General features: G+C 44.3%; 2 protein-coding genes across 5 annotated transcripts in view; one reads left to right on the forward strand and one right to left on the reverse strand.

The window, feature by feature from the left end:
- The window catches only part of ELAPOR2 (endosome-lysosome associated apoptosis and autophagy regulator family member 2), a 106,375-nt gene extending 96,235 nt beyond the window's left edge, over positions 1 to 10,140 (forward strand). Inside the window, exons 20-22 of one of the 3 annotated variants that reach the window (XM_039357535.1) lie at positions 651 to 829; positions 1,987 to 2,152; positions 7,512 to 10,140. In XM_039357535.1, coding sequence (XP_039213469.1) covers positions 651 to 829; positions 1,987 to 2,152; positions 7,512 to 7,571 — 405 coding nt within the window. In that variant the 3' untranslated portion in view covers positions 7,572 to 10,140. The other 2 variants (XM_039357538.1, XM_039357534.1) reach the window with 2 other exon arrangements.
- A 5,394-nt stretch (positions 10,141 to 15,534) lies between these two features.
- GRM3 (glutamate metabotropic receptor 3) overlaps positions 15,535 to 23,094 on the reverse strand; it is a 96,138-nt gene continuing 88,578 nt past the window's right edge. For both annotated transcript variants that reach the window (XM_039357565.1, XM_039357566.1), the window contains exons 4-6: positions 20,249 to 21,315; positions 18,652 to 18,826; positions 15,535 to 16,042 (exon numbers count right to left, since the gene is read on the reverse strand). In XM_039357565.1, coding sequence (XP_039213499.1) covers positions 15,969 to 16,042; positions 18,652 to 18,826; positions 20,249 to 21,315 — 1,316 coding nt within the window. In that variant the 3' untranslated portion in view covers positions 15,535 to 15,968. The remainder of the gene's footprint in view (positions 16,043 to 18,651; positions 18,827 to 20,248; positions 21,316 to 23,094) is intronic.

A 23,094-nucleotide genomic window follows, 5' to 3' on the forward strand; every position in this document is an offset into this window, starting at 1 on the left:
CTCAGGAATTCTGGGAGTTGAAGTCCATGAGTCATAAAAGAGCCAAGGTTGCCTACCCCTGACCTAGTCCTTGTTATTTGCAAAGATTTTTACAGAAGATGCTAAGAATCGTATGGCCCAGACAGGAAAGTACTTCTTAAACAAAAAGATATCTTCAGCAGTATGCAGATAGAAGAAATATCTTGAATATGAGGTCTTGCTTAGAAACATAACAGAGAGGAGTCAACTAAATGTGCTTTACAACAAGGAAGAGAGAAAGGGGTAAAAAACAATACTAGTTGCCTTCCTATCCTGACTACTTACAGTGGAATTATTTGTCCTCAGTAGAAATCATAGATGATGGTTGATTAGATCCTTAGGCTCCTAGGATGTTTCAATTTAATATTAAACTATTTAAATAAAAAAACATATCTACTTGTATATACATGCATTATTTCTTACTTCTCCTTAGCTTGCCTGGAATTGACTTAATGTGTCATTGCTTACTGTAAATGTAACTCCGTAGAACTGAGTAGAATTGTCTTCTAGGAAAAATCAAATGTATAAAATTGATTGATTATTGATTGGTTGATTGTTTAACTCATTCATTCATTCACTCACTCATTCATTCATTCATTCATTCATTCTCTCTCTCTCTCTCTCATGCTTAGGAAACCTTATATGTCTGGAATGAACCAAAGTTATGTATAAAAGGGGTTTCCTTGCCTGAAAAAAAGATTATAATCTGTGAAACGCTGGATTTCTGGCTGAAAGTCGGTGCAGGGGTTGGTGCCTTCACAGGAGTCCTGCTCATTGCCTTAACTTGCTATTTCTGGAAGAAAAATCAGAAGTGAGTCCTCTATGTCCTTTTAAGGAAAAATCTAATTGATTGGCTGATTTTGCAGAGTTAAATTCAGCTTAGGGTACCGTCTTTTTTTGACTTTCTAAATCTCAGCTGACAGAGTTTCTGGAGTGACTCTGTTTATCCTTTCCCCCAAATTAACCATCCCAGGAAGGAATCCACCTTTTTTTTTTTTTTTAAATTCTCATTAAGAAGAAATCATAGCCAAATCAACAAGGGAGTAAAGTGGGATGCCACGTTGATTAGATCTCACCCATTGCTGTAGCCTCACAACAGTGTAATTTTATAATTACTTTGAGGTCCTCGGTGCTCTCTGAGCTTGCTGGTTTTCTTGCAGACGTTTCATCACCGAACTAGGTAACATCATCAGTGTGCACATCATTACTTTGCTCCCTGCCTCTCTGAGAGACAGTCCGTCCTCCCATTGGTGGAGAGTTCCATTGGCCCACCTCCCCATTCCTGATTCCCCACTATTAGTTTGGCACCTTACCTTGCTAAGGAGCCAAACTGCAGGACTCTTGTCAACTTGCATCATAACTTATGCAGGAGAGGGAGGAGTGGCTTCTGAAAAACACCCCAAAAGTCTTTCGTACTTTTGATATGCAACTTATGTTTGCATTGTTTCTGAATTTGGGGGAGGGAAAGCTCTGCTTAATTGTATTAAATATCTACCGGAAGAATCTTTTCTTATCTCACTGATTAATACCCCCAGTTATAGTCTGTGTGAGTTGACAACGTTGCTTCTTCTTTTTTTATTAGTTTACAGTATAAAAGACAAAAGACAACAGTGGGAGAATATGGGAGGGAGAAGGGAAGGGAAAAGCATAGGAGAAAAGCAGGAAAAGAAAAAAAAAGGCGTTGACTTCCAACTCCTTTTGGTGCAGCAGAATAAGATAATAACATCAAACCTCAACTTTTTACTTTGACATCGTAATATAAACTAGCCGTTTCTATAAAAAAACCCAAGCCTATCTAATCGGTAAAAAACCCAAAATCAACATTTATTTATTTTTTTTCCCACCGCAAGCACAGTCCGGAAGGGGCTTCCCAGTCGAAACAAAAAAGTCACTGTATTTTTTTTTTCTTTAATCAAAGTTGTCAGTTTAGCGCCAACATGGCTTCTGTCTGTATATTGGTTTCCGCAGATTGGAGTATAAATATTCGAAACTGGTAATGACGGCCAATTCAAAAGAGTGCGAGCTTCCGGCTGCCGATAGCTGCGCGATCATGGAAGGAGAAGACAACGAAGAGGAAATAGTGTATTCGAATAAGCAGTCGTTGTTAGGAAAACTCAAATCACTGGCCACGAAGGTAAGCATGGGAACCACGAGAAGCAATTTCTGACCGCAGTTGTATCTGGTCCTCTGAAGTCTCACAGCAGAATAATCTAGAGGGAAATAACACATCATAGAGCTGGAAGGGACTTTGGAGGTCCTCTAGTCCAGCCCCCTGCTCAAGCAGGAGACCCTATACCGTTTCAGACAAGGGGCTATCCAGTCTCTTCTTAAAAGCCTCCAGCGATGGAGAAAGGAAGGAGGGAGGGAGGGAGGGAGGGAGGAAGGAAGGAAGGAAGGAAGGAAGGAAGGAAGGAAGGAAGGAAGGAAGGAAGGTCAACAGAATAACAGGGTTGGAAGGGACCTTGGAGGTCCTCTAGTCCAGCCCCCTGCTCAAGCAGGAGACCCTATACCATTTCAGACAAGGGGCTATCCAGTCTCTTCTTAAAAGCTCCAGTGATGGAGAAAGGAGGGAGGAAGGGAAGGAGGGAGGAAAGAAAGAAAGAAAGAAAGAAAGAAAGAAAGAAAAAGAAAAGAAAGAATAGCAGAATAACAGAATAACAGAATTGGAGGGGACCTTGGAGGTTTTCTAGTCCAACCCCCTATATCATTTCTGACAAGTGGCTGTCCAATCTCTTCTTAAAAGCCTCCAGTGATGGAGAAAGGAGGGAGGGAAGGAAGAAGGGAGGAAAAAAGAATAGCCGAATAACAGAATTGGATGGGACCTTGGAGGTCTTCTAGTCCCACCCCCTATATCAGTGATGGCGAACCTTTTAGAGACCGAGTGCCCAAAAACTGGCCCCGCCCCCGCTCCACCCCCTGCCCCGCTCCCACTCAACCCCCCTGTCCCACCCCACTTGCCCGCAGGGCCATTCACTGCCTCCAGGGCCCGCCACAGATCGCCCAGGCAGCCCAGTAGCGCTTATGGCGGTCACGCCCTCTGCCTGCGCCCTGCGCTGTCAACTGTGCATGATGGGATGTGAGGGCAGAGTCTTGTCTATGCTGCCTGGCTGCCATGTCCTTGGCTGCGCTGCTCTGCGTGGGCCACGCTCAGGGGTGTCTCTCCTTCAGGGGGCGTGCTGGAGAGGAGGGGGTCGTGGGGGGAAGCAAGGCTGGGGCAACGGCACGTGTGCCCACAGAGGGGGCTCCGCGTGCCACCTCTGGCACCTGTGCCATAGGTTTGCCACCACTGCCCTATATCATTTCTGACAAGTGGCTGTCCAGTCTCTTCTTAAAAGTCTCCAGTGATGGGGCACCCACAATTGCTGGAGGTGAGCTGTTCCACTGACTAATTGTGCCAAACAGCTATCATCTGCTTATTACCACTCTTTTAGTGACTGTTTGAAGTTACAATAGCACAGAAAAATGTGTTTTATGACTGGTCCTGGCGCTTACAACCATCATTCTGCATAATTCTGCATCAAATTCAGGTATTTGGCCACTGGCATTTATTTATGATGGTTCCAGCATTCTTGGGTCACGTGATCCCCGTCGTGACCTTCCCAATCAGCTTCCAACAAGCAAAGTCAATAGGGAAAGCAGGATTTGCTTAATGACCCTGATTTACTTAACCACTGCAGAGCCTGGGTGGCGCAGTGGTTTGAACGCAGCATTGCAGGCAAACTCTGCCCGCTGCCAGCAGTTTGATCCTGACCAGCTCAAGGTTGACTCAGCCTTCCCTCCTTCTGAGGTCGTAAAACGAGGACCCAGGTTGTTGGGGGCGATATGCTGACTCTGTAAAACCGCTTAGAGAGGGCTGTAAAGCACTGTGAAGCGGTATATAAGTCTTAGTGCTATTGCTGTTTAGAAAAAGGTGGACGTCAATGAGATGAAAATATTTATGCAAGCCAACTGTCTGGGGCCCATACAACAAAGGAAAAGCATTTCCTCACGCTCATTGCTGAAAGCAAAATACCGTATCCAGAGTATTAAAGCATCTACATCCTCTAAGGCAGGGGTCCTCAAACGTGGCCACTTTAAGACTTGTGGACTTCAATTCCCAGGCTTCCCCAGCCAGCATGGCTGGCTGGGGAAGCCTGGGAATTGAAGTCCACAAGTCTTAAAGTGGCCACGTTTGAGGACCCCTGCTCTAAGGTACTCATAGCAGCTGCCTCAAAGGACATCCCGTTGATCATGGTGGCACAGTGGTTTGAATGCAGCATTGCAGGCAAACTCTGCCCGCTGCCAGCAGTCCGATCCTGACCGGCTCAAGGTTAACTCAAGTCTTCCATCCCTCCAAGGTGGGTAAAATGAGGACCCAAATTGTTGGGGGGCAATAGGCTGACTCTGTAAAATCCCTCAGAGAGGGCTGCAAAGCCCTCTAAAGCGCTATACAAGTGTCATTGCTCTTGCTATCCACTTACCAAAAAAGGTCATAAAATCGGTCACAGCCCACTTAACAATTGCCTTGCTTTGCACTGGAAATTCTGGTCCCGATTTTAGTTGTAAGTTGAGGACCGCCTGTAGGGAATATTTCATAAATAAAACTGGTTATTGCACAGCACAAGCTTTATCAGGAGCATCCTCTATGCCATTTCATCATTATTTTTTCTTAATGTGGAAATCTTGTCTGCATTTCGTGTGGTTTTTTTCCCCCCCCCTCTTGCGCATCGGTTATTTTTTTTCCTCTTTTTAACTCAAGGGAGTTCGTTCCCGTAAAACTGTCATGTCCCTTTCTCTCTCTAAACTTCAAAGTGGCTTCCAGAAAATCTTTAGAAAGCTATTTAAAATTGAGACAATAAGCATCTTCAAAATGGAACGTTTTTAACAAGTGCTGAGTGAGCCGAATAAAAAGTGGTGCTTGAAAGATCATTCTCCCCCCCCCCCCAGTGTGGGATAGGTATGCAAACTAGGTACAAAATGTAATAGGTAGAAAAGAAACTCAGTCCTCGCACACAGATACACACAGATACACACACACACACACACACACACACACACACACACACACACAGCTATATGTGAGGTTAGATCAGTGGTTCTCAACCTGTGGGTCGGGACCCCATTTGGGGTCAAACGACTATTTCACGGGGGTCGCCAACCCATGCTGTCCACCATTTTTTTCCCTTTTCCCTAGCTGTCCTACTCCCTCTTATTGGTGGCCACACCCACTTGGGGGTCACCACAACATGGGGAACTGTATTATGGGGTCACGGCATTAGAAAGCTTGAGAACCACTGGGTTAGATAATCAAATTCGGTTCCTGATTTCATGGATCATTTTTCCCTAATTTGAACAAATGAAATGCCTTTTTAGTTCTATTATTTCAAGTTGGAGCATCTTCTGAAGAAGGCCATCTGATGATGTGGTGAGGTCATCGGAAGCGGGGCAAGCAAATCATTTTGGATTGCTTTTTAGCCTTCATGGGTAGGGAGCAAGAGCTAGAAGAAGACCCTCAAAAGAAGGTTGCTGCCATTGTTGTTGTTGTTGTTAGTTGCAAAGTCGTGTCCGACCCATCGTGACCCCATGGACAACGTTCCTCCAGGACTTCCTGTCCTCTACCATCTTCTGGAGTCCATTTAAGCTCACGCCTACTGCTTCAGTGACTCCATCCAGCCACCTCATTCTCTGTCGTCCCCTTCTTCTCTTGCCCTCCATCTTTCCCAGCATTAGGCTCTTCTCCAGGGAGTCCTTCCTTCTCGTTAGGTGGCCAAAGTACTTGAGTTTCAACTTCAGGATCTGGCCTTCTAAAGAGCAGTCGGGGTTGATCTCCTCTAGGACTGACCGGTTGGATCGCCTTGCAGTCCAGGGGACTCGCAGGAGTCTTCTCCAGCACCATAGTTCAAAGGCCTCCATTCTTTGGCTCTCAGCCTTTCTTATGGTCCAACTTTCACAGCCATACATTGCAATTGGGAAAACCATGGCCTTGACTAAACGCACTTTTGTTGGCAGGGTGACGTCTCTGCTTTTTAGTATGCTGTCTAGATTTGCCATAGCTTTCCTCCCCAGGAGCAAGCGTCTTTTAATTTCTTGGCGGCAGTCCCCATCTGTGGTGACCTTGGAGCCCAGGTAGATAAAATCTGTCACTACCTCCATTTCTTCCCCATCTATTTGCCAGGAATTGAGAGGGCCGAATGCCATTGCCACCTTTAAAACCTCTAGGTTTGTACAGGGCTTTAGGCTTGATTGGGAACATCAAAAAGGGCAAATGCCGCCCACGTCCATCACTTCTTAAAGCAGCTATGTCTCTTTTCTGGAATCATGTGCCCGCAGCGGAAACCCTCTTGCGACGCGTACCCGATCCAGAGAAGAGACACAGCTGCTTTAATGAGTTGCAAGCCAGTGCTGCGTTTGTGCTACTGTATTTTGCTGTACTTGGACCTCATACCATCCTGTGTCTGGAGAACAGACACGGATAATTGCATGCACATGTAATTTGGCAGCAGTCCAAACATTACAGGTAGTTAAATGCTGGGTTCACACCATCTGCTTATCCAGAGAGACTTTGCAGCTGTATCCAGAGGAGGGACTGCTTATTTTGGTTTTGTATTTGTGTGGGTTGGTGCATTTGTCATATGTATCCATCTGTCTGATTTATTTATTTATTTTTGCAATTAAGTGTTCTGTGGGAACTCATAAAATTAGATAATTCAGTCCCCAAGTGCAGCCAATGTCTATCTAAATGCTTCGAATGGACTTGATATATTTCTCAATGGTTTGGTTTAGAACTAGACAAGGGAAGGCCTGATTATTACTTGGATAGGAGACCACCAGGGGATCCTAGGGCTGTAGACTAGCTTGGAAAACTAAAAAAAAAAAACACCATTCCAGACAAAGGTAGTTGCAAACCATTTGCATGTCATGGCTAAAAGAGTTACATAGTTGTGTCTACGCAGTCATCAAAAGTCAAAAGTGAAATTTCCATTTTTGATTTGACTTTTATTTTGTTATATTTTTACATATTTTGTTATAAACTATAATATATGTTATATTTTGTTATATTTTCCCTATTATTAAGAGTCGTGGTGGCGCAGTAGCTAGAATGGAGTATTGCAGGCTAATTCTGCCTACTGCCAGCAGTTCAATCCTGACCGGCCCAAAGTTGACTCGGCCTTCCATCCTTCCGAGGTCGGTAAAATGAAGACCTAGATTGTTGGGGGCAACAGGCTGACTCTGTAAACCGCTTACAGAGGGTTGTTAAAGCACCGAGAAGTGGTATATAAGTCTAAGTCAGGGGTTCTCAACCTTGGCAACTTTAAGACTTGTGGACTTCAACTCCCAGAATTCCTCAGCCAGCAAAGCTAGTGCTATTGCTAGTGCTATTGCTATTTTGTAGTCTTGCTGGAACCACACTTCTTTTGGTCTTAGCGAGAATGCTACGTTAGGGAGGGGCGTTTTGCTCAATTCTGTTGGGTGGATCAGTGACCACCTTCAAACTTCTTTCTTTTTTGACCTAGGAAAAAGAGGACCGCTTTGAATCTGTCCAGCTGAAATCCTCCAGATCTCAAAATATATGAAGATTCAGCTTTGCCCATTGACTCCAATTTCTATATGCAGGGGACCAATTTTTCAACTCGTGCTGGCCTACATTGGAGGGTCAACTGGCTTCCTGTGAGAAACGTTGAGCGATCCCTGGTGGACAAAGAAAGCAACAAAGAAAGAGAAGGAAGAAGAAGAAAAAAGGAGACACTGCCTTATTGTGAGACTCAGTTGCCAAAAGCAAAGCCAGCCCTTGGCATCCTACAGCTGGTTCAACTCAGGGAATGAGGAACCATGGATGGTGTAGCCTGTTGGGTTGGCTCAGAGGCAGAAAATGTGCATGGCGTTTCCTTAAATATACAGTAGCAAGAAATTAAGAAATGGACAGTTTTTTGCCCTCCCTGCTTCTCAGTTCTCACCTTTTTTCCAGATGTTGCTTCATCCTGTCCTGGGAGAGAGAGGTCCTACCTGACACCAGGTAGAGACCTACCTGTGCATTGCTCTGGCATGGCCGATGCTGCTTCTTGTTATCCCTCAAGTTCCTGGCGGTCGCCGACATGAAACTGCCTGCGTCTTAGAACGTTTCCATGACCAGATTCCACCTTGCCACGTTGAGTTTGCATCTTGAAGTTGAAACTTCAGTTAATACTTGAAACAGAAGAACTGTGGATGGTTCCAGTCTGCATCTTTGAAAAAGTTTCTTTCTCATCTTTGGAAAGAAGTGTGCTTGACATAGAGAGCAGTGTGTGTGTGTATGTGTGTGGGTCTTGCTGAAGACTGGGAATCTAGTTTCTCACCAGTAGAACCAGCCTCTTCCAGTTGCAGGTGGATCACACTTAAAGATAAAAAATGTCATTCTCTACTTGGTTATCCAGAAAGACAGCCCTCTGTGTTCAGTGGGACTTGTTCCCTAACAAGAACTATCAGAAGCTTGATGTTGCTCACACTTACACCCAAACTCATTGGCTTTACACAAACCCTTTCCTATGGAGGTCCTTTCCCCCATGATTGTGTTTGTTTCGCTTACACCTTAATCCTATGCACACTCTTTTCAAGGGTGGTGTAGGAAAATGGGACTGTAATGAGGAACTAGCTGCCTTTTACAGCACTGATGGCCTATGGCTACCAAAGGTTAGACCTGGCTCTTCTTAATGTCCGCGTTCACCTGAATAGTTGGATGCTTAAGGATCATGTTTGGTCTGTGCACACCTGTCTAGATTGAAAGGGAAATAATCAATGCAAATTGGGCTTCAATTTTTTTTTTGATATAATCTTACTTCCTTGCACTTATTTCCTTCTGCAGGTGGCAACAGAAAAAATATTCAAGGTGAACAGAGTCAGCAGTTGGGTATAAGAGCAGTGAAGGGGATAGAGGAGGAACGAAGGAGTAACTCATGGACCAAAAGAGCTTTTTTGTTGTTGCAGAATTATTTTCCAGCAACTGAGAACCATCTGAATGGTAGCCCAGAGTTGGAAAGACCACAGGGGAATTTTGGTCTTGCTATGGCCCTCCTTTCTTCTCTCGACCATGCCCAATGTCAAAAATCAGCCACAAGGATGTCATATAATCTTCACGTTTTCAGAATTTCCAACATAAAGGCTATATCCATCAGTATAAAACCAGGGAGATAAATTCTATGAAAGTTTAACAGTATGTTTTATAAACGTATAATTAAGTTATGGGTGAACTGGGATTTTTAATGAGTTCTAATAGGTTCTGAAATGGTTATAATGAATTCTAAAAATATATAACTGTGTGTATAGTATAAAGCACTGGAAAAAAACGAAGGGAGACTACTGTAATGAGGGTTTTTTTTTTTAAAAAAAGAAAAAACAAAAAAGCCATTCTCTGTGGTTTATGGCAGACGTTTGATTAATAATCCTTCTTTGAATGAAACCAGATCTGAAGCTGTATGCATTCTGAATAATTACCCCAGACTCCCAATACCAGGTTCTGAAGATTTATTAATCTTTCATAGGAGGAAGATAATTAAATTTACCCAATGTGCGACATACAGTTGCAGAATATAGGATTTCTTCTTCTTTGTGCGTCACAGAAATTCAGGGAGGGCTTGCAAATTCCTCATTGTTAAAATTGCACTGCACTTCAACCCTGACAAACACAGGCACACAAAAGATGCAACCCCCCCCCCCAAAAAAAAAACCCCAGCACATTTTCTTTACCTCTGAATGCTTGAACAAAACGATCTGGTGCATTTTTATTCAGAATTAGTTTGCAGGGGTTTCGGTGAGACTCACTCCTTACTCGCTATGCTTTGGACTATAATTTTAAGGCATTTTTTTTGTGTATATTTGATGAGCTTCGTCTATAACTTTATCTTTACTTTATTTGCTGTGAAAGTTTGGGATACAGGCAGTCCTCAACTTACAACCACAACCGAGTCCAACATTTCTGTTGCTAAGAGAGACAGTTCAGTGAGTTTTGCCCTATTTTACTACTTTTTGTGCCACAGTTTTTATAAGAATCACTGCAATTGTTACGTTAGTAACCTGGTTGTTAAGTGAATCTGGCTTCCCCCATTGACTTTGCATGTCGGAAGGTCGCACAAAAAGGATCACCTGACCCCGGGATGCTGCGACCGTCATAAATGTGAGTCAGTAGCCAAGATGTGAATTTTGATCATGTGACCGTGGGGATGCTGCAACAGTTGTAAATGTGAAAAACGGTCACAAGTCACTTTTTTAAAATGCAACTGTAACTTTGAAGAGTCACTAAATGAACTGCTGTAAGTTGAGGACTATTTGTATTGCCTTTTTTTTTTTACTGGATAGGCATTGTGGTATTGTTGTTATTATTATTTCTCTGTGGAATGATGTCTAAGGGACACCCTCCTCGGTTTAAACAGTTAGAAGCTGGCCCTTTGAATAATTTTGGTTGCATTGTTAAAATTAGAATGGGGTATTTTGAAATACCACTTCACAAATTTCTTCAGGGGTTTAAAAGATGCTCAAGGAGTGTCTGAAGACCAGGGCTTTCCTTAGGGAAGTGATGGCAGCCCAGTTGTGCTGCTAGGGAACATAAGCAGCCCGGAAAGGAACACTTCCTCTTCGTGCTGCCTTTTCGTAGAATTCAGTGGCGGTGTGGGAAGAGTGTGAGGAAGTTGCCACTTCAGGAAAGATTGTTTGAAAACAAACAAACAAACGAACAAAAGAATAGAAGCCTCGGCTGTCTCATTAGATCAGTGGTTCTCAACCTTCCTAATGCCACGACCCTTTAATACAGTTCCTCATGTTGTGGTGATGCCCAACCCTAAGGGCTCTCCAAGTGTGCACCGACGCCGCCCACTCACCCACCGTGCCCGGGGCTCAGTGCACCTCGCCTGTCCTCGTCTCACTTGCGAAGGTCGCTGACCTGCCTGGCTCCAGCTGGCCAGGGAGGGGGGGCAGGAAGGCCGCTTCGTCGGCTCTGCCCAGCCTGGTTGGAGAAACACCCAGACGGGGAGAGGGAGAGAGAGCGAGAGCCAAGAGGGCGACAGCGCTGGCAGAGCTTAGTTCAGCCTCCTCCGCAGAAAGGGCCACAAAGCAGCGCAGCCTCCCTTAGGAGATGCTCGACGGAAACAAAGCCGGCGCTGCAACGGCCCCCAGCTCAAAGCCGTGTGGAGACGGATAGAGGAGCGGTGTCTCGGTTCCTAAGACCATCGGAAATATGTGTTTTCCAATTGTCTTAGGCGACCCTTGTGAAAGGGTCGTTCGATCCCCAAAGGGTCACGACCCCCAGGTTGAGAACTGCTGCATTAGATAGAATGAATAGCGCAGGCTATCCAGAAGAACATTATTCTCCTTTGAAAGCCATGCCCTAAAAACAGTTCCATAAAAGAAGACATCGTAGCTTTAACAAACCCATCCAAGGTCACCTGAGTCTTTAAAGCAGCTGCCTCGCTTTTTCAGGAGATGCCAAGACTGCAAGAGACCCATAACCTGTCTCAATCGGTTTTTGAAGCACCATCTCTGGAATCACAGTTCCTCCCCGGTGTGGTTTTTTAAGAGGCTCAGGTTCAGTGGTGGGATTCAGCCGGTTCGTACCACTTCGGCAGAACCGGTAGCTAATTTTTCATTGCCTAGGCCCAGAACGGACTTCTGGAAGCGGCATCCACACAGAGAACCGGTTGTTCACCTATCTGAATCCCACCACTGCTCAAGTTGGTGTGTTGCACCACAGAGAGAACTGAACTGAAGAGGCTTCTCAGATGAGAATTGAAACATTATCCCCCCCCCAAAACCCCAAAACAAAACAAGAAAGTCCAGTTACACCTTTGGAAAAGCACCTTTGGGACAATCGTGACCTGGATGATGGAAAATCTCCCTAGACCTCAGAGAGAAAGGTGTTGTTCCTGGAACAGGTACTGTATCCACCTGATCATTTCTGAGTGTTCAAATATCTGCTGAAGAGAAGTTCATCCTAGCCACGGAAGACTTTTGTCCCCTTGTTTTGGCTGGGCTGTATCTTTCTTGGCCCTGTTGATTTCTTTTATTTCTTTCTTAGATTTACACCTCACTTTTGCCCAAGGAATTCAAAGCAACATCCATAACAGCCTTCGCATCCAGTTTTTCTCCACTGCAACCACAGATAGGCTGGGTTGAGAGGGATTAACTGGATGAGAGGCTGCAGGGCTAAGGCTGGACTCGAACCTGGGTCTTCCCAGCTTTGGTCTGACATTTTCCTCACTACCGCACCCTGCTTGATGCTGGCTTATCTAAACTATCAATGTTGGATTCTGTACCTTTCAATTTGTGGGACACAGAGGTACGATGTACTGTAGGCACCTTAAAAAGCAAATGTCTCTACTGTTTTTTCTTTCTTTGAAGATCAAAACATGATTGTTTCTAACTTTCCTCAAGAGCATCTCTTTTACATGATTTATGGGGGGTATATTCAGAACCTGTGACCTCTGGGTGAGGTTGGACATGTCTCACAACATCAACCAAGCTGTTGGAGGGCGGAGGAAATTTTAGCAAAGGAGATGACTGACAGAACCCACTCCTCAGAAGGTTTGATTATGTTTAGCAATTTTTTTTTGGAAGAAACACAGGCTTCTATTCTTGCCTTATAATATTGTAACTGGGACACAAAGTGTAACCTGTAGGTTTACCGTGTTTTGAGCAGAGAACCTCAGAGAAGAAAAGTATCGTCTCCCTGCTGTATCAGAAGCATCCAAATGCTTAGAATGAAGAGAATGCACCAAACATCTGTCAAAAGTGTTGATAGTGTGGCCAGCTGAGGTTTCGTACCTTGTTCTCCTCAGTTTACCTTTCATGTGGTTGGTTGCAGAGTTTAGTGTGGCAGTGTTTTAGTTTGAATGGGTTTCAAATTGGGGGAGTGAGGTGGAAATACGTAGGATATACATATCCTGGCCAGAGTTCACCCTTTGCAATTTTCAATGAGGAATTTGAAGTTCTAGTACAGGGATTTTCAAACTTGGCCCTTTGATGACTTGTGGACTTCAATTCCCAGAATTCCTCAGCCAGGCATGCTGGCTGAGGAATTCTGGGAGTTGAAGTCCACAAGTCATCAAAGGGCCAAGTCTGAAAACGCCTGTTCTAGTAATTCTGTCTAGCTGTGCATGTCTATAAATACGTATTAATGGAGTTTTCCCTGAGTAGTCCTCAGTTTACGACCACAGTTGAGCCCCAGATTTCTGTTGCTAAGTGAGACAGTGGTCAAGTGAGTTTTGCCCCATTTTACAACCTTTCTTCCCACAGTTGTTAAGTGAGTCACTGCAGTTGTTAACTTAATAACCTGGTTATTAACTGAATCTGGCTTCCCAATTGACTTTGCTTGTCAGGTCGCAAAAGGGATCACATGATCCTGGGATACAGCAACCGCCATAAATATGAATCAATTGCTAAGTGTCTGAATTTTGATCACATGACCCATGGGGTTGCTTCAATGGTTGTAAGTGTGAACGGTTGAACTGTTGTAAGTCGAGGACTACTTCTATAAATATAACTCACCCAAGTAGAAAAATTGCTCACCCTAAAGGATCACATAATTGTGGGTGAACTGGGAAATTAGGAACGTCCAAGGGTGAATTATGGAAACATGATTTCAATGCAATTCCTTATGCTTCTCGGGCGATTAAGAACACTTTTTTTTCCAATGTTTCTCCAAAAGTTTTAATTTAAACTCTTCCAAATTGGCTTGAATGCCAATTCTGCAGTTGGAATATTCTGTTGTATCCCATGTAGCCATATCGGTTATGAAATTGCTGCTAAGAGTTCAAACGATGTGAAAGGTGGTTGTTTAACCTTTGGATTTCAACTAATAAATGCCAGCTTTTATTGACCTAATTGGCTGAAATTGTATCTTTCTTCTTAACAGCCAGTATTAACACCCACTCAGTCAAGTAGAGACCTAAAGCAGTGGTTCTCAACCTTTTTAATGCCGCGACCCCCAACCGGTCGTAAGTCGAGGAGTACTCAACTGGTGCAGCACCGTTTGCAGAATGGGACTTTTGGCGGGCTCAGCAGGGCAGAGACAGCCTGGACAATTCCTATTGGCTTTTGAAAGCCAATAGAATTAGACTCTATTCAAGAGAGTCTATTCTATTGACTTTCAAAAGCCAATAGAATAAAAGGGAGTAGCACAGCTAAGAAAAAGGGGAAAAAAAATGGTGGACTGCGTTGTTTGGCGACCCCCGTGAAATGGTCGTTCGACCCCAAATGGGGTCCCGACCCACAGGTTGAGAACCCACTGACCTAAAGGATTAATTTTCAGCATATCTCATGCTTATAGACACTGAGAATCATTGGTTAATTTGATTAACCTTGTAGCTTCTTTTATTTCTGCTATTATTGTATTTAAGCCTCAGAGAGATGAATTTCTGAAGCAGATCAGAGCATGGACAGGGAAGAAATATCAACTTTTGATAGGACCCAGATTGTTGGGGGCAATGTAAAATATATATATATATATATATATATATACATTGCTTACTGGTGTACACCGCTTAGAGAGTGCTTGCACTTAAAGCGGTATATAAGTGTCATAAATAAATTGTTGTTGTTGTTAATTGCGAAGTCGTGTCCGACCCGTCGCGACCCCATGGACAATGTTCCTCCAGGTCTTCCTGTCCTCTACCATCTTCTGGAGTCCATTTAAATCCACACCTACTGCTTCAGTGACTCCATCCAGCCATCTCATTCTCTGTCGTCCCCTTCTTCTATTGCCCTCAATCTTTCCCAGCATTAGGCGCTTCTCCAGTGAGTCCTTCCTTCTCATTAGGTGGCCAAAGTATTTGAGTTTCAACTTCAGGATCTGGCCTTCTAAAGAGCATTCGGGGTTGATCTCTTCTAGGACTGACCGGTTTGAACGCCTTGCAGTCCAAGGGACTCGCAGGAGTCTTCTCCAGCACCATAGTTCAAGGCCTCAATTCTTTTGCGCTCAGCCTTTCTTATGGTCCAACTTTCACAGCCATACATTGCAACTGGGAAAACCATGGCCTGGACTATACGCACTTTTGTTGGCAGGTGATGTCTCTGCTTTTTAGAATGTTGTCTAGATTTGCCATAGCTTTCCTCCCCAGGAGCAAGCGTCTTTTAATTTCTTGGCTGCAGTCCCCATCTGAGGTGATCTTTGAGCCCAGAAAAATAAAATCTGTCACTACCTCCATTTCTTCCCCATCTATTTGCCAGGAATTGAGAGGGCCGGAGGCCATGATTTTGGTTTTCTTAATGTTGAGTTTCAAGCCAACTTTTGCACTCTCCTTCTTCACCCGCATCAAGAGGCTCTTTAGTTCCTCTTCACTTCACTTTCTGCCATTAGAATAAATAAAGTCTCATAAATAAACTTAAAGTAACTCATTTGAATTATTTTCCTGCAGAAAGCTACAAATGAAAACACTGGACATTTCACTAATTTATTAACGCCTTTAAAAAAAAATCAGTATAATTCTAAAACTTTTTTTCTTTTTTTTATACTTCCTTCTCTTTTTCTCCTCTTTTTTTGGGGGGAAAGAAAGAAGACATGTTGGAAAACTTTTCTGATTTTATTACGGACGTCTTTAATACTGCCATGAAAACCATCTTGTCGCACAGAATGTAACTATAATATACAACATAGAAATGCAATCTAAATTACAACAAGGAGTTACAAAAAGAAAAAAAAAGTCTCATGTTAGAAAGAAAGCCACCTAACATGGCAATTTTATCATCCTCTTCACCGCTGAGGTCAACCTACTGGCACTATTTGAATCATAGCTATTTATACATCCCTTAGAACAGTTAATCTCAGAAGGGCCCTAAAGTTGCTCTGGAAAGAGCAGCACATAGACTGTACAGTCCTCAAAAATAATTTATTACACGGTTTCTAGAAAAGAAATGCTAGTCCTTTTAAAAGGGTCGCTTTTTATCCCAGGGTGCACAAGGAATGTGCTTTTCTCTCTAACCATGTAAGAATACAAAAGCCGGCCGAAGGATTATAAGGAGGAGGTGGTGGAATCCACAACTTCTCTTCCATTGCAAACCGTTGGAACGTAGACATTTGCTGAGGCTGAAAGAGAAAAACTGGCTTTAGAGGCTACAGAGGACTACCACAAGTGTCAAATTTTCAGAATCACAGCGAGATTTTTTTTAAAACCAAAGGGATTTCCCCCCCCCACAAGGTAAAATGTTTAAAAACAGGGCAGAACTTTGATCACATGGTCAACCAGTGCCATTTTGATTTGGTTGACTTCACATTCGACCTCTTGGAAATCCGGGTGTCAGTGCTGAAATGATACTAAGAATAAAAAACCAGGAGACAGTGAATTCTAGTCTGTCATAGGCCTGGAGTTGGCTGGGTGACTTTAGGCCAATCACCAGGAGACAGTGAATTCTTGTCTGCCTTAGGCCTGGAAGCCAGCTGGGTGACTTTAGACCAGTGGTGGCGAACCTATGGCACAGGTGCCAGAGGCGGCATTCAGAGCCCTCTCTGTGGGCACACGCGCCATTGCCCCAGTCCTAGGCCTTCATCTGGGTTTTATAAAACCTTTTCACTTTAGGCCTCTGCCACCATGTGCAAAAAAAAAAAAAAAAGATTCAATCAGTCAATTTCAACTTCTCGCGAGAAAAAAAAAAGATCTTGCAAAGTTGGAATTGATTGATTGAACTTTTTAGTCCCACCCAGTCTGCCATTACTACTACAGCCACGCCCAGCCAATGGGCCACGCCCAGCGAATTGGCCACACCCACCTGGCACTCGATGATGCATAAGTGGGTTTTGGGTTGCAGTTTGGGCACTCAGTCTCTAAAAGGTTCGCCATCACTGCTTTAGGCCAATCACCAGGAGTCAGTGAATTCTAGTCTGCCTTAGGCCTGGAGCCGGCTGGGTGACTTTATTTATTTATTTTCAGTGTTTATATGCCGCCCAATCCCAAAGGACTCAGGGCGGCGTACAAAGTTAAAACAATGATAAAACAATAAAATAAAGCAGTCATACCGCGAGTCCGATCATATCCCGGCCCCCCGGGGACATCAGCCCCAGGCCTGCCGGAACAGGAGGGTTTTAACGGCCTTCTTAAAGGCCGGCAGGGTGGGAGTAGTTCGAACCTCGGGGGGAAGCTGATTCCACCAGGTCGGAGCCACCACAGAAAAGGCCCTTCCCCGAGGGCCCGCCAGCCGACATTGTCTGGCCGACGGGACCTGAAGGAGGCCCAATCTATGGGACCTCACCGGTCTCTGGGAGCTGTGCGGCAGAATGCGGTCCTGTAAGTAACCTGGCCCTATGCCATGAAGGGCTTTAAAGGTGATAACCAACACCTTGAATTGCGTCCGGAGACCCACAGGAAGCCAGTGCAGCTCGCGGAGGATAGGTGACACGTGGGCGTACCTTGGCGCGCCCACAATCGCTCTCGCGGCTGCGTTCTGAACCAACTGCAGCCTCCGAACGCCCTTCAAGGGTAGCCCCATGTAGAGCGCGTTACAGTAATCCAGTCTTGAGGTGACAAGGGCATGAGTGACTGTGAGTAAAGCCTCCCGGTCCAAATAAGGCCGCAACTGGTGCACCAGGCGAACCTGTGCAAAGGTCCCCCTGGCCACAGCCGATAGATGTTGTTCCAGATTTAGCTGTGAGTCCAGGAGGACACCCAAGTTGCATGCCTGCACTGAGGGAGGTAAATTTGCCCCCCCCCCAGGACTAAAGATGGACCATCCAGTTGGCCTTTGGGAGGCAAGACCCAGAGCCACTCGGTCTTGTCAGGGTTGAGTCTAAGCCTGTTCACCCCCATCCAGACCCTCACATCTTCCAGGCACCGGCACATCACGTCGACTGCTTCACTGAAAGGACACGGGGTGGAGATATATAATTGGGTATCATCCGCGTATTGATGATACCTCACCCCGTGTTGCCGAATGATCTCACCCAGCGGTTTCATGTAGATGTTAAAAAGGAGGGGGGACAGGACCGAGCCCTGAGGCACCCCCTGATCGAGGCGCCTGGGGTCGATCTCTGTCCACCCGCCAACACTGACTGCGACCTGTCAGAGAGGTAGGAGGAGAACCACCGCAATACGGTGCCGCCCACCCCCACCTCACCAGGAGACAGTGAATTCTAGTCTGCCTTGGGCCTGGAAGTCGGCTGGGTGACTTTAGACCAATAACCAGGAGACAGTGAATTCTAGTCTGCCTTAGGCCTGGGAGCAGGCTGGGTGACTTTAGGCCAACCACCAGGAGATAGTGAATTCTAGTCCTTCCTTAGGCATAGAAGGCAGCTGGGTGACTTTGGGCCAATCACCAGGACACAATGAATTCTAGTTCTGCCTTAGGTATAGAACCGAGCTGGGTGACTTTGGGCCAATCTCCAGGAGACAGTGAATTCTAGTCCCACCCCAGGCAAGGAAGCCAGCTGGGTGACTTTGGGCCTGTTGCTCACTCTCAGCCCAACTCACCTCACAGGTTGTTAGTGTGGGAAAATAGAAGGAGGAAGGTAATTATGTTCACGGCTTTGAGTTATTTGTAAAAATAGTAAAGTTGAGATACCAATAAATAAATATTTGTGATATTTTGCTGCGGCTATCAGCTTCTATGACTTTCTGGGACAGCGACAGAGAAGTGCTCAAATGAAGGGAACATTTTTTTTTTCTTGTCAAAGGAAGAAAAGGCTGCAGCAACTTTATCGATTACCTTGGGAATAACTGGTTCCTGTCCCACTGACACTGAACCTGTTGAGGTGCAGCCTGTGAGTGACCACATTCTTCTGTGGTTGGAAGAGAACGATATGCACTTTAGGAGCAAACAAGCAGCCCAGGACAACGAAGCCACTCAGGCTGACAGAGATGCACATGGTGGTGGTCTGCACCTGCATGGGAAAAAAAAATAATGTTTGGAAAAAAATATTGCAAAATTAGGGAGGTACATGAATTCTCATTTCAGATGTTGCCAACGAAGAATGAAAGATGAACCCTCTGCATCAAAGGTAGCCTTCTACACGTGTTTAGATGACGACTCCTCTTAACTGCAACCTATGAAGTGGGAAGAGTCCAGGACAACTCAACTCAGCCAACTTGCCACGGGGACAATTCACCACGGCCAACTTGCCACAGGACAACTTGCTGCAGGACAAAAGTGACATAACATCGAAGAGGTTGATAAAATGAGGACCTGGGGGCAATATGCTGGTGTTTGTAAACTGCTCAGAGAGTGCTGTAAAGCACTATGAAGTGGTACATAGTGTTATTGCTATTGCTATAGGACGGCCCTGGGTGTCTTAGGACTGACCAATCTTTGTCTTAGACTTAGCCCAATGTACTTCGCAGGATTTTGGGAAGAGAGAGTATGCAGACATGAGCTTGAACTCCTGAAGAAAAGGTGGAATATGAATCTAATGAATGAAAGAATGGATGGATGAATGAATGAATGAATGAGTGAATGAATTTGTGGAAGTCAGCCCCCCCCCCCCGAGAAGGAAATATTAAAAGGGCAGAATATTATATTTCCTCAACAGATCTTAAAGAGTCAGAAAAGCATGCCCAGTTTTTCTTTATAGCCCCAAGTCTCCCTCCCCCAAGCAGAAACTAGCTCTGTAGAAATGCAGATGTGATAATCCATTCAGGAAGATTGGAGCCCTCCAGCTAGAAGCTTAGGAAGACAAAGACACCTAATATCTACATACCCCACCCAAACTAAGACAGGACATAATAGGATTATCCCACAAATGCCAAAGGAGCACACTCAGACTCAGGTCAAAGTACATGACACAGGAAATACAAAGCTTCAAACAGGAACAGGAAACAACCTCAAGAGCCCCAGAGGGTTTAAAAATGCACTCCCTATGTGCTCTCGCTCTTTTCTTCCAGAGCCATCTTTCTGTCTAGCAATCCTCTTCAATAAACTACAACCTTTTTTCTAAAACAATCACCATGTTGTTTATTACCGGCTTGGACTGGAGCCTGATGAAGACTTTTCCTTCAACAAATGAATGAAATGAAAGTCTAAAAGAGGAAAAATGGCTTTGCTAGTTATGTTTCAGTTCAGTCTTTTCCCCTGATTCTACCCATCTCAAGGACACAATGTCTAATAATTTCTGAGAAAAAGTGGCACTTGTATTCCACATATCTATGTTCTCTGCCCTCACATTGCTGAAAATCTCTATCTGCCATAGACTATATTCACTTCAGTTATTCGTTTAGCCCTGGGCTGACTTTTGAACAAACAAACAAAGAAAGGAATGTGTTTCTAACCATGGGTTAGTATTTGGCTGAAATGACGGCTGATACCTTACCCTGTAGTCACTTGACGTCACATAAAAGATTGGCAGGAATGCCAGCCAAATAATGCAAGTTGTGTACATGGTGAATCCAATAAATTTGGCTTCATTAAAATTTTCTGGGCACTTCCTTGTTTTGAAGGCATACACAGTGCATAAGAGGACGAGGATCACATCATATGTTAAAGAGATGAGCATGCTGGCATCTTTGACATTGCATTTCAAGATGACCGTCTGCCTCTTCTCCAGAAGGGTGTGTCGGCGAGTGCCCGGAGCTTCTAAAATCAGCCACACGGACACCAGCACAATTTGCACCATGATGAGACTCAGGCAGATGAGGACTTGAGAACAGGGGCTGATGAATTTCGGCCTCTGCGCCCCATTTTTCACCCCATTAAATATCCTGGCAATGCAGTTTGTTTTGGTCAGGAGAGCCGAGTAGCAAATGGCGAAGGACGTTCCCAGACCCAAACGACGCAAGGTGCATATGGCTGGAGAAGGCTTGGCGATGAAGAAGAAGGTCATGCTGTAGGAGAGGAAGACTCCGAAAAGAAGGATATAGCACAACTCGCGGCTGGAAGCCTTCACCAGAGGCGTGTTGTTGTGCTTGATGAAAACCCCCACCACTAGGAAAGTACAAATGAAGCCCAAGCATGCGATAGTCACCGGTCCGATGGACCACGCATCTTCCCACTTGATATAATCTTCTGGTAGATCATAACAGCTGGTGAGGTCAACGGTGGGCCATTGTCCTGGGCCACAGTCTCTGCAGGTGAATTCATCAGCCAGGTACTCAAAAGACTCACAGGGAATGCAGATCCAGCAGCACACATCTCCGGGCTGCATATTCTTCATCTCGTTGGGCGCACAGGGGTCACTGCACTGGGCCACGGGAACAAGGCCTCTGGACCAGTGAATAGCGTTGACCTCCAGAGTCAAGGTTTCAGCCCACTGTCCCACTTTCAGGTAGGAATACCGGCCTCCGGCTTGCTGGAAGTTGAAGACGTTGTATCTCCCGATCCCGTCACCATAAGTATCAAACTTAACCAGGCTGTCTGCAGACTTGGAAGAACGGAAGGGAGCTGTGGAAATAGGAAGGAAACAGGGTTTTCATATTATTCATGTATATTATTCTATTGTTGTACGTTTTGGACAGAGTGACAAACAAAATATGTGTGATTTAGAAGAAACAAGGTCCTGATCTAGCTAAAAACTTTCTGGGACAATATAAGATGAAGCAATTCTTGCTAATAACATAGAAAACAGCGTGCAGGTTTTGTTCCTGATGAAACAAGACTCAACCAACTAATCTTGATGAATGTGAAAGTGATTCAATGGGGTTGCCAGAAAGATTCATTTATAGTTATGGTAGGCTTTAATCAATTTATCCCATTTAATTTTCTTATTTTTTAAATTTTACTAAGTATTCAAAGGTACCAGCTATAAGAGAAATGATCTGCATGAAGATGCCTAACACTTCCAAAACTATAAAGCATAGTTATAGAATATGAGGATATCACATATGAAATAATATTTAAAAAAGTTTTGCATCCAAGCCCAGGATTCTGCTGTCATGGAAAACCACCGGTCTCTTTCCTCGGAAGCTGCGGTTTCAGTATTCCTACCATCAATTGGCCTTCAAAATAGATAATAATAATAATAATAATAATAATAATAATAATAATAATAATAATACAAAATGCCAAATCCAATCTGAACATCTGGCTGACTGTACGATGATTAATAATAATAATAATAATAATAATAATAATAATAATAATAATAATAAGTAGTAGTAGTAGTAGTTAGAAGGGACCTTGGAGGTCATCTAGTCCAACCCCCTGCTCAGGCAGGAAACCCTATACCATTTCGGACAAATGGCTGTCCAGTCTCTTCTTAAAAACTTCCAGTGTTGGAGCATTCACCGCTTCTGGAGGCAGGTTGTTGCACTGGTTAATTGTTATGACTGTCAGGAAGTTTCCCCTTACTTCTAGGTTGCTTCTCTCTTGGTTAGTTCCCCCCCCCCCCCGTTGCTTCTTGTCCTGCCTTCAGGCGCTTTGGAGAATAGCTTGACTCCCTCTTCTTTGTGGCAGCCCATGAGATATTGGAAGACTGCTATCATGTCCCCCCTGGTCCTTCTCTTCATTAGACTAGACATACCCAATTTCAGCCACTGTTCCTTATCTGTTTTAGCCTCCAGTCCCCTAATCATCCTTGTTGCTCTTCTCTGTACTCTTTCTAGAGTCTCAACATCTTTTTTACATCCTGGTGATCTTCTAGTTGTGTTTATCAATGCTTCATCAGTTATCAAATACATTGAATGCAGAGAGGCTATTATCAATATGGGAGCTGGGAAGCTTGGAAGGGATGGAGAAGGACCCAAATCCCATCATATTTCACTCCTGGGAGCTCACTGTGATAATTGATCATCAGAATTCATTGTTCTTCTGCTTGTTACTTTCCTGCTGAAGCTGCTACCTCAAACCCAGAAACACACAAGACAATTACAAATGTGCAATTCCTAAATATGTACGTTCCCCCCCCCCCCCCGAGTAAATAAAACTGATCATGACAATTGGGAGATCCAATGTGATTCATGAAACTGAGAGAAATATTAAGCAATTCTAGCATCATTTGGGTTGATTTCTGGCCATGCTCAACCAAAATCTAATTTAAGATCATTATTTCAGGTCCCGTGCCCTGAAATAAAGTTCTTCTTCTTTATGGTCAAAACAGCTGAAAAGGAGTAATTCATTCTTCTTGCATTGATATACTTAACTACTGACATGGTTATCTTGAAATAAATTCTTTTGTAACCAAAACTGTGGTTTTTTGGTCAGAAATCTCAACGGATCTAAAAG

This window comes from Crotalus tigris, unplaced genomic scaffold (assembly GCF_016545835.1).
Source record: "Crotalus tigris isolate CLP2741 ecotype Arizona unplaced genomic scaffold, ASM1654583v1 scf7180000018925.3142382, whole genome shotgun sequence".
Classification (NCBI taxonomy): domain Eukaryota; kingdom Metazoa; phylum Chordata; class Lepidosauria; order Squamata; family Viperidae; genus Crotalus; species Crotalus tigris.